Below are 16,039 nucleotides of genomic sequence, written 5' to 3' on the forward strand. Positions count from 1 at the left end.
TTGAGATCGCTTGCAAATTGGACAGAATGGACTCATTTTACCCTTTGGATAGATTTTTAACAAAAGATTATTTGGTAATGTCCAAGTTCCCTAAAACACGGCATTCTACCCCTATCTGAACATCTACACAAAACATTACTCTATTACAGAATCACTGCAAAAAGGACAAATATTTGAAAGAAACTGTTTGCTAAAAAACAAACAAACAAGAAAACAAACAAAAAAAAAAACCCCACTAACTTTCATTATGTGGAGAGAGAAGTTTCTTTAGGGTCAGCATTTCTTCATGTAGTCCATTGAGGATAAATCCCAAGTACTCTTCAGCATCCTCTTGTCTGCCCTGAATAATTTTTTATTTTCCAATTATTATGACATTTTCATGTTTTCATTTCAACAGAAGGTTCATGACATTGAACATCTACCTTTCTCCTATTAATTTAGCTAATTAACCAACTACTCAGTCCAAGTTGCAAGGTCAAATAACGTTTAAATTTTGCTGTAAGCACCCCTCATTTTTAGCCAGGTCAAGAAGAACCAACACATTAACTGGTAACCTTTCACAGGCAGTAAGTACACACATAAGCTTGACCTGCATACAAACATTACCATATTCTTCTTAATACAAATTCAATTTAACATGTGAGTTGGGTGAGGGGTTTTGCTTTTCCTTTTCAAAGTAATATTAGGAATTGCTGTCAAACCAAAAGCCAAATCAAAAGATGGCTTGGATTATTAATCTCCTCTTTAAATTGAAACTAAATTTGAAATAGTATTTTGAGGTCTCTGTATACCTTCAACCATTCCAAGCTGAATAGCAATCAGAAATGAACAACTGTTTCTTAAATATATATCCATCGGCATCTTTATAAAAAGAGATGTTCCATTCCAATAGTTGCTTTTTCATTATTCTGACATATCAAACTGACAAACTTGTAATTAACATGTTCCTATAATTTAAGTCTCAAGACAGTCTAACTTCATTATAGCAAACTACCAACTAGTTGATCTTCATAGTATTTAGGCAGAGAACCTGATGTATGGCTTTACATTGTTTTAACAGTGACTTCCTTGCAATGCAATTACAGAAGTCAAAGATTTGGAGGTCACACCTTTTCTGACAGACTTGACTTTATAACTGTCAAAAGTCTATAAACGTATGCAGGTTCAAAGGCAGCTCCTGGTCGGATATCTCTCACAATTTTATCGCCTAAAGCTGCAAGGCAAAAGAGAAGTACATATAAATAACAAGATGAAGGTATAATGTAGAAAACAGTCTACACGTTCTCTTCACACATCACTAGATTTCTGGAATCCAAAATTATTTTTTACTAAGAGTTTTATAACAATTTTAGTGACTCAAGCTCAGAATTCATAAGATACAACTCTCTTACCTGTAAACTCCTCTTAATTGAAATACATCTTACATCACCCTACATACTTAGAGTAGTCTAGAGTATTAACTCTTTTTTTACACTCAACACTCTGAAGATTAACAAGAATATCCCCAGCCATCATAAAAGAACAACTCTAGTTATAAATTTTTTTGTACTTTTGTATTCAAAGAACACTTCCTTAAATCTTTTATATCTTTCTAATTCTAATAGATCACTTTTCCTCACTGCAGAAAAAAAAACAGCAAAAACCCAGACAAGAAACAGTTTGACAGCATGTTCAACCTAATGGCAATACAAAGCCTCAGAAACTAGATTTGCCAACTACACAAGACAATGAAATGACCTAGAAGCATAATGAGTTGCATCAGACAGTAAGATTTGTTTTACAGAAAAAAAACCTAAGCAGCAAACTACAGAAATGTCTGAACTGTTTGGAAACCTCTAGAGCAACCAGCTCCTTGTGATATTTTCTTATTATGTTACATAAACACATTCCTGAAGCAGGTTTTTATTTCTGTAAGTCTGTAATACAAGAGATTTGGTTTAGAGATTGAAAAAAAAAAAAAAACAACGAAACCTACAAGATAAAATTATTTACATAAGAAAAAAAAAAGTTCTATTCCTCACTACATAATCATCATTGATCCTAAATACATGTTAGCAAGGACTGTACACTTCTAGGGTTTAACACTGAAATAGTGCACAAGATGTAGAGGAATTAAGAGTTATGATAACATGCCCAAAGGCAATCTCTAACTGCTAAAGAGACATATTATGGCCCTATTTTGTTGTAAATAAACACAAGCATTTAGTATTTAAGGAATAATGATAGAATTGAGCAAGTTGATAAGCTAAACAGATAGAAATATGTAAGGAAGGAAGCAAAGTAAAATCCTGTGAATATCAAATGATTTTGTTAGAAAGGGCATGTTCTTAGAAGATATCCTAACAATTAAGCTAACCTTCAACAAAAATTATTCTTATTGCACTTGTACATTTTACCTACCAAATAGAAGAAAAAAATAAGGTGCAACACCTATGACTCCTTGACATGAATCACCGGTAAGAAAAAACCTTAACACTGGCAGAAATACAACAGCTAACTTCTTAAGATATCAAGAAACCCCAAAAGTCCAAATAGCCATGAAGAGGATCAAACACCAGTATTTAAAGGTCTTAATTACATGATTTTAAGACTTTTCTCCCCCTATTCCTACTCACCTTGTTTTGCTTTAGGAGGTACAGGCATATTAGTGAATTCATTCATTAAACGAACACTGAAACAGAATGTAAGGAACAACTAGACATGAGCAGCAAGTTAAGACTGAGAAGTACAAATAATGAAACCAGATCACTGTCAAAAAATAAAATCAAAGAATATCATTATGAAGTCTGAGTAAAGTTCATACATAAAAATTAACCTGATCACTGCTTAGGAAACCAAGGCATTCAATTAATTATTGCAGCTCTCACTGTTCATTTTTGCATATTAAACACCATTTAAAACTGATATTCCTCAGGCAACAGGAAGGATCATCCTTGACTAGGCAAGCAATCATAAAATACCAAGGTCATTATAAAAGACATGTATCACCAAAACACACACAACAAAAAAGACTTCTGGATACATATCACCTTTCAAGAACTGCAGTAAACAATCATTCATTAGATATTGCTGAATGAGCTTAGTCAGATCACAGATTCATTCTGTTTTTAACAAGCTACTTACAAACTGTCTATCATTGGTGTTGAGGTACATGGCCGCTGTGATTTTGAAAACATTGGAATGGACTTCATTAAATGATACATTGGAGGACAAGCAACCAAAGCTTGCAGGGTCTATGCAGTGGCATTAAGGAAATATTCAGAGAACGTAATCTGCATATTAACCAAATATTCAATTATATTTAAAATTATATGCAAAGCAAAGCTAGCTCTATTATGTAGACCAATCCAATAACTAAACTGGAACAGATGAATGGACTTTTATCACAACATTAACTATTAAGAAGTTATACTAGAAAAACCCAGGAGTCTTGTAACATGTAGTGATTTCACTGACACAGTGTCAAAACTTTAATTTAAGGGGAAGGAAAGATTTAACCTAGGTGCAGAAGAGAAAAAGAAGTTTCATAGAAAAGACCTGATAATAACAAACAATTTGAAAATTGGCAAGTGATAACCTGTAACATGTTTTCTGAAAAGAATATCAGCAGCCAACTAACAGGCTCCAAAAATTAAAAGGTGATGATTCCCCCCTGTAACCAAAGCAAAGCAAAAATATCCACTGATGTGAAACATTCTGCAGTGTAAAGAAGAGTTTGGAGTAACCAGTAAAACTACAGTGTATGTTGGGAGGAAATACTTTAAAAACATAAAAATCCATGCTACTTGGTGAGAACAGTGAATACAGGAAATGTATTAGAAGACCAGAAGAACAGAAGAAATTACAAAAGAAATGAAGCAATCTCAATAGCTAGAGACATATATTAACTTGATCCCAACAGCATGCAAAAATTGAGTTACAAATTCCCATGTAACATTTTAAGACTGAAAAAGTGGGAGCTAATACATGAGTGCAGAAATTGGTTATGTAAGATAAAAGCTGAAGTTTAAAGCACAGTTGCTGGTCTGGAAATAGGTTATTAAGTTCTGCAACAATCAGTCTTGAAACTGGTCTTAATATTTTTCTCTAGAAGTACTAGAAGTTAAAATATCCTGTCACTTGCAGTGAGCCACTGCTAACATAAGAGATATAGATATATTAATAAAAAATATTAAAGTATCATAATACAGCACTGAAGAAAGGCAGATTTCTGTTACCCAAGGTAAAAGTTATTTTTGCAGGGGAGTACAATTCTAATACATTACAAGTGAGCTAATAATCTTCCATCCTGCTGCAAAATGATTAGACACTGCATTTACAGTGATACGATCATGACTGCCTGCTCAACAGAAAAACAAGTGATCCACTTACCAAATAGCCAAAACAAAATGTAAGAGTAAAAATAGTTACTTCAAGTACAAAAGAGAAATAACCATGTAAGTTGATGCATAAAAAGCCATGAAATTACTAGAAATTACAAGAAGGATTTCAGTCATGAGGAAGTTCTGAAATATTTTGACAGAGGGAACAAAGTGCAAACAGGATTGTGCAACCAAATGCAAGGGGACTCTGAACACAAGGTTCAGTGATCCAAAACACCCCTGGATTTCTAGACACTACCCTTAAAATCTTTAACTACAGTAGTAGGATATGGAAAGACAAACATTTTATAAAATACCACAGCACTCTACCAGCTACTAAGAAGGAGAAAAATACCTGTTACAGCTGAACCCAGGACAATAATCCAGAAAAATTCTGACAGATACAATATACTAATTTTAAGTGTATTAATTTTTCCCAAGGTAAGGATACAGCATTGATGTAGCACCAGTTTCCTTTGTTGATCAGCCCTCGCGGTTGCAAAGAAACTGGTTTATGTATTAGTCTTACATTTTCCAGTATTTCTGCAGAATGAGAAACAGTAAATTGAGCCTCAACAAAACACACACGCTAGCCATTAAAACAAGTATCTGCTGCTGCATCACAAAATAATTCAAATAAATCAACAAGATTCCCAGAAAATTCAGCAAGTAATTTTTACTCAATTTAAACACTGCTCATATTTCAAATCAGACATATTTCTTCAACCAAAGACAGACTGAAATTTAGGTCAGGAGGATGCTGATACAAAAACTAATCATCATAATTTCAGAATTGAGAAAACCTGTTTGCTTCCATTTTCCTAAAATCAGATACTTATATTCATATAGATACATATATAGATATAAAATCCAATTAGCTGTAATCCCTTGCCACCACTTCTATGTATTCCCCAAGTCGCTTTGCTCTGAAGAGAGATGAAGCTGACTCAGCAATCTGTTTACAAGTTTCAACATACACTATCTTACACCAAAAATATCTTAGTGCAAACAGGACAGGCAGATGTTAATGTTGTCTTCAAAATGGCATGTTTTATTTACCAGTTTAAGACTTCCAAAATCTCCAAGATAACAGACTTACATAATACAATGCCTACTGTTTTCCTGCTTTCAAAAGCTTCAGCAATGGCCCAAGTTTAAAAATTAGAAACCATTGCACATAAATAAGTCTGTCTCAGTTATGAAATAAAGAGCAACGGGGAGTTTTTCAGGAAGTCTGACCTGTTATATAGGTACCTAAATAAAAACTGTTTAAGGAAAATAATGGATCTGGTGTATTTTAAATTTGCAAACTAAGGATAAAAGGCATACAAGACAAAATAAAACTTTCAAATAAACATAGCAATTGTCTACCAATGGTGTTATTTATTTTTATAATAAACATGAGGGCCTCTAAAGCCCTTATATGCTATGTTGCACAAACTTAAGAGTTTGAGCTGTTCACTAGGACTATCTAAACATACAAGATAACATGACATAGGTGGAAAAGGCATTAAGCCATAACTAAGCAGAGGAGGCAGCAGAATTGCAAACAAAATCTATGTCCTTCTACTTCTAAACTCTCTTTTTACCTATAAGATCCCATTTCCTGCTGACACCACCAGTTCTAACCAAATAAAACCATAAAAAAGTTTAAAGCAGTCTTCTATTACATAAAGAACCTGCCACCTGAAAGGGCAGACAGCAAAATGATGCAAAACAGATGTTAGCACCTAGTGCTGACGTAGATAAAAATTCTTCTGTGAGTATTGATATAGATGTTATAAATTATAGCTTAAGTATTTCAGAACTTATTGTTAAAGCAGCAGTTTGAAACGTGTACAGATACAATCTATTAGTATAGCTAAGCACAGTTGAAAATTAGGATTAAAATAATGAAAAAAGTACTTAGTGATATGTCTATTAATAACTTCATGTGAACTGCATTTTTTCCCATTTTTTGTATTAAAATATTATTAGGACCTTTAGCATCCTCTTGTGGCCATAAACCTGCTTTGTAAACAATGTTTATAGCAATTAGTGAGTTTTGTTTCCTTTAACATAAAGAAATTTTGCTACTTCAGCTATTTCAGCACTGCTACTGCTGAACCCAGGACAGTACAGCAACCTAATTCAATACCACATTTTAATTTCACACTTAACATTTACACAATAACTAAAAAGTTTTACAAGCTATCAGAAGAAAAATACACTTGGAACTACGTGAAAACCTTCTTGAAATTTGAAAACGTGTTGGAAAGCACACATCACTTATTACAATGAATTCACATTCCCTTTGGTGGATATTTACTGTGGCCTTGATTTGAAAACATATCTGGAACAGTCTTACCATGTTTAGAAATTTATGTTGGCAAACAGAAAATGTTTTGCTAAGGTTCATTCACAGGGTGATGGTGTTATAAATACCAGTCACATTAAAAAACAAACCAAAAGGTAATTCCCTAATCAAGTCCAAAGTTTTTTTCAACCATTTTAAGAGAAACCATGTGGATATGGTCTCCATGCTGAAGAGATACATGTTACAAATTGCCAACTTAACACAGCTTGAGACCATTATTTGGCAAATATTATGTACATTGCTCAGATCTCTCTTCAAATCTGGACAATGCCAGGACAACATTGCTGGATACAAACCTTTGATACAAATTAAACTAAGTAAGTACTGTCTTGTTCACTGCAGTCTTGGGAGAGCAATGAATCACCATCTTCTTTATGAATTTGTGTTATTCCAGCAATCTCATCTGACACAAAGTAAATCCAAATTTTCAATGTTTGCCAAAAGAGTATGGTTTTCATATCTTACTTGTTTTTACTGCTGCACTGTTATATCGTCCTTGAGAAGTAATGTCCAAAGATGGCATTTCCATCAAGTCCTCAACAGCAACAACAGAATTATATTTATCTTCCATATTTTCCATGTAAATTGGTATTATCACACACTAGAAAAAAATTTTGCCTTCTTCAGCTTTACTAAGGACACTTATCAATTCCCGAGAACTTCCAGATCCTTTTATTCTTTAATACTATCGCCAACCAACTATTTGTTCCTTGTACTGTATGCTTCCATTTGATTTCTGTTCTGGTGTATCCCTCCATACTTGCGTTTATTGGCTTCCCCTCTTTCTAATTTAAAAATATTCCAGATTAGTCAGATCTTAAGCGTTTGTGTTCTTCATCTGAAATTCTGCCTGCTGTAAACAAGCTTTACATGCACTGTTAATTCCATCATCCACAACAAAAACACTGCAAGAAAACATGATTCGGAAAATCTTTTTAGTTTTTCCCATTGAAATTTTTCCTGAAGTTACAAAGAACAGTTAAAAGAAGCTAGATTTTCCAACCACTTATTTCCCCAGCTTACTTAGAACATTATATAGGGCATTATTAACTATCATAAGGTTATGTATCAGAGGGTAGTAACTGTGAAATGTGGCAAGTGAAACCAGGTTTTCTGGTTTTAGTTTTTTTGTTTCTTTGTTTGTTTACAAATACAGACCATTTATAACCTTACTACCCCTCAGAAAAAAATTATTATGTTTGTCCCAGCATCTAAATTAGGCTAAGGTGAATAATTAGTATAGTTGTTCCTTTCTAAATGTGCAAGTGTTGTATGTGTACTTCTCTACCATTCTGATGTTACCTGCCTTGACTTTTGCCAAATAAACATCAATGGTTCATAGTTTGCTTCAGAAGTTGCTTTAACTTGCTCACTGGTGTTGCCAGTGAAGCTTCTTACCACAGACCTTAGCCACCTGTTAAAATGAACTCTTCAGTATTTTTTTTTCTCAGCAATATTAACATGGAATTTATCCAGTTTATTTTCTAGCCCTGATCATCTCCTTATCTTGTACAGCTTTTGTTTAAATTTGAGGACTAAGAAACCATAGATGCTTGCAGGCTGAATCAAGTGGCATTAAACTATCTTCAAGGTGCCTGTGAATCTTTAACCTATCTTGTAACAGCTGCTGAAATTAAGGCACAAACCAGCAATGTGTCTCCTTGTGTCTGGAGCACCCGATCTAAATGAAAACTGTACAGAAGAGCCTCAGAGCTCCAACATTAAGTCAGAAGATTTGCTAGTTTTGCTTGTTAAACTCGAGATACTTTAGGTCTGGATTTTACCTGTGTTTAGCACCCTATGGCACTTGTGGTCAAAAATTCTTTCCCATTGGCATGAGTTGAAACTGGTGAATTCCCAGCAAATCCAGTAACAGGATCTCAACTCAGTCACACAGAAAACAAAGAACACAATCAGCAGCTACCTACACAGTGGTGTTAACCTAGGTAGAAGATTTTATATTTAATATGTACAGAACAAAGCAAATGATCTGCCTGGAAATCATAAATTGAAACTCACATAACATTTTTGAGTGTGGGTATATGAACAAAGCACTGATGCACCTACTTTCCAAACAACTGAGAATATTAAAAAAAGAAGAGACCATGAAGTCAGTCACCTTTTTCCACAGAGCAAAGCACCTATTACATGGTATTCAGATCTCTAAGTGAACATTTTAGACCAAAATCAGTAGCATCTGAATTACAGCAATTGCAGTAATATAACTCCTATCTAAATCTGTGACAATGAGAAGATTAATTCCTTTTCAGTGGAAAAGGATCTACATTCAGATTATTCCTCTGCAAAACCAGCTAGCTAATAGTGAAGGCGCAGAAGAAAACTGTCTAAAAATTACACCACTATTTAAATACATTAAAGACAAAATAAAAAGCTCTGCTCCCACCTGGTGGCAAAAAGTAGTACAAAACCAGTAGAAGTCTAGAAAATAGAAAGTTAACTTAAAGCTGAAGCAATTTGGACAAGATTAAAAAAAAACCTCAACTTTTTCTTCTATGGCAAGCAATTCTAGCTTTACAGTTGTCATAAAATAGTTTTATCTTAAAATTCATTACCAAATGATGACTTAATATTTTAAGAGTACATGTTCTACATGTACTGATTCATACAAACCATAATCACCTGCTTATACATATTTTTTTTAATAGTCAACTGTGTTTGTGAAAAATACACAGAAATATAAATTTATTCTGACAGTTTTCCTCTTAAGTAGTGAAACTGTTACTGAGTAAGGAGGGAATGAGAGGCAAGCATATACTTCTGGGTATTCTGTACAGAAATATCCAGGTCAGCCTCTGGTTAGAGTAGAAACCTTGAAGCTGTCACACACAAAAAGCCATTGTACTCGTACATTAGCTTGTAGCATGACCAGCAGGACTTTGCACAAGCCTTTTCACATGCAGACTACTTCACACATTCAAAATAATTATTTTTGTTCCAACACTCATGGGTCAGTGACACAAAATGCAACCAACTGGATATTTTTCTTTATGTTTTCTGACTAAATCTGCAAAACATGATCTCATGCACATTCCAGCATTTCTCATTCAAACCAAAAATACAACAGGACCAATTGTCAAAGCCTTTGTTCATGCACTGCCTTCCCTGATGTATCCTCTGGACAGTTCCTTATGGTTCTTGAACAGGCAATAGCTAGCACTGTTTCTAAATAAAATAATATTGTTTATAATAGTGAAGGATAATTCTTCAAAATTTGACAGACATGCACCTCAAACAGTGTGCTAATAAATAAATAAAAAAAATAAAATATTTCCTAAATTAGAATTTCCAAAGCAAGACCTATTTAAGCTACTGTACGTGTCCAGGAATTTCAGCTACTTTGGCATAAATACATTAATACTCTGCCCTTCTTGTAATGGAATGCATTACAAGATTGTAAATACTGGATAATATAACGCACCATTTTCAGAACAAACTTCTCAAATGTATTTTCCACCAGCCTATTTAAAAAAATCACAGATCACTTAAACAGTTTGACATGTAGCAATAATTTTACAGTATCCAGGATGATGACATGGTAATGTCTCATTGGGAGTTTACTTAGGGATACAAAACTAGCTTTAAATTACATCTTTCATGCAGTGTTTGAACAGACATCTTACTAAGAACATTAACAGAGGAATTTTCTCTATTGATATTATACACTCCTGCTTACACTGGAAGGGTATTAACTCTGTTTGTAACATCCACTTGCGTGTATTAACTATACCTGCAATCTTTATGGCTACAGGATCCTCCGAAACTGGAATAGGTCCCTCTTTGACTTCAACCTGGTTTTCAGGGACCAAAGTAGATGTGGCAGGAGGGGTATACTTAGTCTCAACATAGACCACAGATGTGGAAGCAGAGGGCTTGGAACTGTGAAAAAGACTAGCCCACGATTTTGCAGGCTGATTAATAAGGACTGATCCTGCAACCGGGACTGTTGCCTCAGTAGTAGGTGAAGCTTCCTCAGGCTTAGCTTGGCCTGAGACAGTGCTTTCCACAGCATGCAATTCTACCCCACTGGCAGTTGTGTCTTCACCAGAGGATTCAAGTGTTTGTCCATTAGTAACACCAAGATTTTCAGTAGTATCAGCACCAGCATAAGAATGTACAACAGCTGTCCTTAAAGGGCTATTGCTGCCAGTCTCTGAGGGGATGCAAAACTGTTCAGAATTAGTAACACAGCATACCTTAGGCTGCCCTGCAGTTCTGGTATTGTCTAGTGCACTAGAAACAGAATTATCAGAGACAGCTTCATTAATGAAGTCCACAGAGTTGTCCAGGCTGTTGAAAGTCCTTGGTGTGGCCAGTGAAGGTATGTCTCCTGTCAGTTCTGTATCCTCTGTGTTTACACTGTTTAGTCCGGAGGAATTTGCATGGCCATTTACAAGAGCTTCTGTGGGAGTGATGCCATCACTGACATCTTCCAAGTAACTGTAGTATCCAGGTGGTCTTTTTTTCTTCTTTTTACGCTCCCTTTGTCCAAGACCATCACTTTCAGCGTTAGAACCACTGTCCAAAGCGAGGTTTGGATCAGTGAACGGGCAGTCAATGGAGTTGTAGTTTGTTTCATCATCATCAGGGGTTTTCTGAGCAGGTGCACAACCGAGAATGAATTCTGGAGCCTGAGGATTCAGAGTACTTGAAATACTGTAATCTATGTTATTTAATACAGATGACTGTGTCTCAATAACCTCATTAACACCAAATTCAATTCTCTGGTACTCTTCCCCTGGACAAGAGAAAGGAAAACTGAATAAATGAATGACAAACTACCAAAAAAAAATTATAAATAAAAAAAAAATCAAGAAAACAACCCCATATTTTCCTACATATCAGAAAACAAACTACATTCCCTCAAATTAAACTAATTCTTATTCTCTATCTCCATTCTGAAGACTATTTCAGAACATCATTTTGTTAAAGATAACAGAGTATGATTCAGATTTTCTTAAACAGGGTATGTTATTTCCAAAACCACTGCACAATTCCTGCATATAACTAACATCTATTAACTTAATAATTTCCCGGGCCACCAACCCGAGAAACTGGGAATTAGTGACAAAGAAAAATAACAAAAGGAGGAAAAGGACAATTATAGGCAAGAGGCTTCCTCCTAAAACTGTTGTCCCCACCCAGAACTGCTTTGCTGTCCTGCAGGAGACTAACGAGGAAACTCACTTGCACCAGAAACAGCTGGCTGATGCACAGATAAAGATATCTACTGGCACTACCAAGAAAAAGCAGTGGGTCATAGTAATAGGGACTCTACTTTGAAAGGGACAGAAGCACTTGTCTGTTGGCCAGACCCTGTCTCGAGGGAGGTGTGCTGCCTACCGTGAGCAGGGATCAGGGATGTTACAGAAAGGCTGCCTGCTCTAGTAAGTCCCACGGACTATTACCCACTCCTGGTGATCCATGTGGGTGCTAGGGATATAGATAGTAGTAGACTGGGGACCATAAAGAAAGACTGCAGAGCCCTGGGAGAGGTGGTTAGGGGCTCTGGAGCTCAGACAGTCTTTTTGTCAATTCTCCAGAACACAGGGGAGGACCAAAAAAAACCTAGGAGGATTGGCCAGGTCAATAAATGGTAAAAAGGGTGGTGTCATAGTCAGGGGTTTGGGTGTCTTGAACATAAGACTGAAGTTAGTAGGCCAGATCTACTGGGGGCTGGTGGAGCTGGTCTGGTAAAGAAGGGGAAGAACAGTTTTGGTAGGAGGCTTGCCAGACTGGTCAAGGAGGCTTTAAACTAGATGTGTTGGGGGAGGGGGGCATCATTCCATCCCAACACACCCAGTCAGTTGCCAGCACCTATAATAAATGCTCGGAACAATGTAGATATATTCCAGCTGCTCCAGCCAACGAGCTGGCTTCAATTGGAGCTCAGCTCAGATGCCTCTATACAAACGCCCATAGCATGGGGAACAAACAAGAGAAATTAGAGATGTGTGCACATCTACGGGGGTATGATATAAAAGGCATCACAGACACATGGTGGGATGGTTCCTATGACTGGAGTGTTGGAATGGAAGGTTACATGCTTTTTAGAAAAGACAGGCCAGGCAGGCAGGGAGGGGGAGTTGCCCTTTATGTTAGGGATAGGCTGGAGAGTATGGAACTCTGTCTGGGGGCAGGTGAGCAGTTTACAGAGAGTTTGTGGGTCAGGGTTAAAGGGAAAACAGCTGTGGGAGACATTACTGTGGGAATCTGTTACAGGCTGCCTGATCAAGGAGAACCTGTGGCACTGAAGCACTCTACAGACAGGAAAAGCCTCACGGTCGCAGGCCCTTGTTCTCATGGGGGATTTCAACCACCCTAACATCTGTTGGAACAACGGCACTGCACGGCACAAGCAGTCCAGGAGGTTCCTCGATTGTGTGGAAGACAACTTCCTTCTGCAAGTAATAGAGGAACCGACAAGGAGAGGTGCCATGCTTGACCTTGTGCTCACCAACAGGGAAGGGCTTGTTGAAAATGTGGTACTCCAGGGCAGCCTTGGATGCAGTGATCACGAGATGGTGGAATTTGAGATCCCCAGGACAGTGAGAAGAGCGTGTAGCAAGCTCACTGCCCTGGACTACAAAAGAGCAGACTTTGGCCTCTTCAGGAGCCTGCTTAGTAAGGTTCCATGGGATATAGCCCTGGAGGGCAGGGGGGCCCAAGACTGTTGGGTGATATTCAAGGATCACCTGCTACAAGCTCAGGAGTGCTGCATCCCAACTAGGAGGAAGTGCAGCAGGAGGGCCAGGAGACCTCCTTGGATGGATAAGGAGCTGCTGAGGAAAATTCAAAGGAAAAAAGAGGCTTATAAAAAATGGAAGCAAGAACAGGCGGCCTGGGTAGAGTACAGGGATGTTGTCCGGGAAGCTAGGGACCAGGTTAGGAAGGCTAAGGCCCAGTTAGAATTTAACCTAGCCAGGGATGTTAAGGATAACAGGAAGGGATTCTACAGGTATGCAGCAAACAAAAATCAGACTAGGGACAACATAGGCCCCCTGAAGAAGCTGTTCGGAGAACTGGCTACACAGGATTTGGAGAAGGCTGAGGTTCTGAATGACTTCTTCGCCTCGGTCTTCACTGGCAAAGGCTCTGACTGTACCACCCAGGTCTTAGAAGGTAGATGCAGGGACTGTGAGAATGAAGACCTTGGGCCCACTGTAGGAGAGGATCTGGTTCGAGACCGTCTTAAAAATATGAACGCGCACAAGTCCGTGGGACCTGATGGAATACATCCGCGAGTCCTGAAGGAGCTGGCGAATGAAGTTGCTAAGCCACTAGCCATCGTATTTGAAAAATCATGGCAGAGAGGTGAAGTTCCCGACGACTGGAAAAAGGGAAATATAACCCCCATTTTCAAGAAGGGGAAAATGGAAGACCCAGGGAATTACAGACCAGTCAGTCTCACCTCTGTGCCTGGTAAAATCTTGGAGCGCATTATCCTGGATGGCATGCTAAGGCACATGAAAAACAACAAGGTGCTTGGTGACAGCCAGCATGGCTTCACTAAGGGGAAATCCTGCCTGACCAATTTGGTGGCCTTCTATGATGGGGCTACAGAATTGATGGATGAGGGTAAGGCAGTTGACGTCATCTACCTGGACTTGTGCAAAGCGTTTGACACTGTCCCACACCACATCCTTCTCTCTAAATTGGAGAGATATCAATTTGATGGATGGACCACTCGGTGGATAAAGAACTGGCTGGACGGCCACACACAAAGAGTTGTGGTCAATGGCTCAATGTCCGACTGGAGACCGGTAACGAGTGGTGTCTCTCAGGGATCGGTGTTGGGACCGGTCTTGTTAAACATCTTTATCGCTGACATGGACAGTGGGATTGAGTGTGCCCTCAGCAAGTTTGCCCATGACACCAAGCTGTGTGGTCCGGTTGATATGCTGGAGGGAAGGGATGCCATTCAAAGGGACCCTGACACGCTTGTGAGGTGGGCTGATGCCAACCTTATGAAGTTCAACCACAACAAGTGCAAGGTCCTACACCTGGGTCGGAGCAATCCCAGGCACGGCTACAGACTGGGCAAAGAAGAGATTCAGAGCGGCCCTGCAGAGAAGGACTTGGGGGTGCTGGTCGATGAGAAAATGAACATGGGCCGCCAGTGTGCGCTCGCAGCCCAGAAAGTCAACCGTATCCTGGGCTGCATCAAAAGGAGCGTGACCAACAGGTCGAAGGAGGTGATCCTGCCCCTCTACTCTGCTCTTGTGAGACCTCACCTGGAGTATTGTGTGCAGTTCTGGTGTCTTCAACATAAAAAGGACAGGGAACTGCTGGAACAAGTCCAGAAGAGGGCCACGAGGATGATCAGGGGACTGGAGCACCTCCCTTGTGAAGATAGGTTGAGGAAGTTGGGGCTGTTCAGCCTGGAGAAGAGAAGGCTGCGTGGGGACCTCATAGCAGCCTTCCAGTATCTGAAGGGGGCCTATATGGATGCTGGGGAGGGACTCTTCGTCAGGGACTGTAGTGACAGGACAAGGGGTAATGGGTTAAAACTTAAACAGGGGAAGTTTAGATTGGATATAAGGAGGAAATTCTTTCCTGTTAGGGTGGTGAGACACTAGAATCGGTTGCGCAGGGAAGTTGTGAATGCTCCATCTCTGGCGGTGTTCAAGGCCAGGTTGGATGAAGCCTTGTGTGGGATGGTTTAGTGAGAGGTGTCCCTGTCCATGGCAGGGGGGTTGGAACTAGATGGTCTTGAGGTCCTTTCCAACCCTAACTATTCTATGGTTCTATGAACTTCACCTATTAAGAAAAACTATTAAGGCCCAATGACTTTAGCAATAATCTGTATTAATTACTGTATAACTGTGTATAAAATGCGGTGCAATGCTGTAACTTTCCACTTCTTCTAAAGCCAGTCTTTTCCACTGACAATTACAAAATCCAAGCCTTTACCTGTTTAACTTGTAAAAATAATTTCCAGATGTGGAGTTTGGGGTTGGGGTGGTGTGGTTTGGTTTGGTTTTCCTGGTGTGTAAAGATTCATCATAATCCTTAATATAACTGAAGAAGTTTTTATTAATTGTATAGAGACAAGGCAATTACATTTTTTGAAACTCTAGGCTAAAAAAAAATAAATTCTGAATAGGTTTGGGGTTTTTTTTATTTGGTTTTTGTTGGTTTTTTAATTTATTAATCTACCTTGGAACTTTGACATGCTCCTTACAAAAAGGCTAAGAAATATTCTCCTGGCAGGCTACAGTACCACAGAATATTGTCAGTCACAAAGTACTGCAATTTCATGGAACTTTAGTTTCATAATGCATGTGTGGTAACTAGCAACACT

The 16,039-nt window shown here is 38.3% G+C and overlaps 1 protein-coding gene across 2 annotated transcripts in view; it reads right to left on the minus strand.

The window, feature by feature from the left end:
* Positions 1-16,039, minus strand: part of LOC136004214 (ubiquitin carboxyl-terminal hydrolase 10-like) — a 50,336-nt gene that overhangs the window by 14,981 nt on the left and 19,316 nt on the right. For both annotated transcript variants that reach the window (XM_065660509.1, XM_065660508.1), the window contains exons 4-9: positions 10,466-11,473; positions 4,813-4,904; positions 3,124-3,233; positions 2,616-2,671; positions 1,110-1,213; positions 241-340 (exon numbers count right to left, since the gene is read on the minus strand). In XM_065660509.1, the coding sequence (XP_065516581.1) occupies positions 241-340; positions 1,110-1,213; positions 2,616-2,671; positions 3,124-3,233; positions 4,813-4,904; positions 10,466-11,473 (1,470 nt within the window). The remainder of the gene's footprint in view (positions 1-240; positions 341-1,109; positions 1,214-2,615; positions 2,672-3,123; positions 3,234-4,812; positions 4,905-10,465; positions 11,474-16,039) is intronic.

The sequence above is a fragment of the Lathamus discolor genome, chromosome W (genome assembly GCF_037157495.1).
Source record: "Lathamus discolor isolate bLatDis1 chromosome W, bLatDis1.hap1, whole genome shotgun sequence".
NCBI lineage: Eukaryota > Metazoa > Chordata > Aves > Psittaciformes > Psittacidae > Lathamus > Lathamus discolor.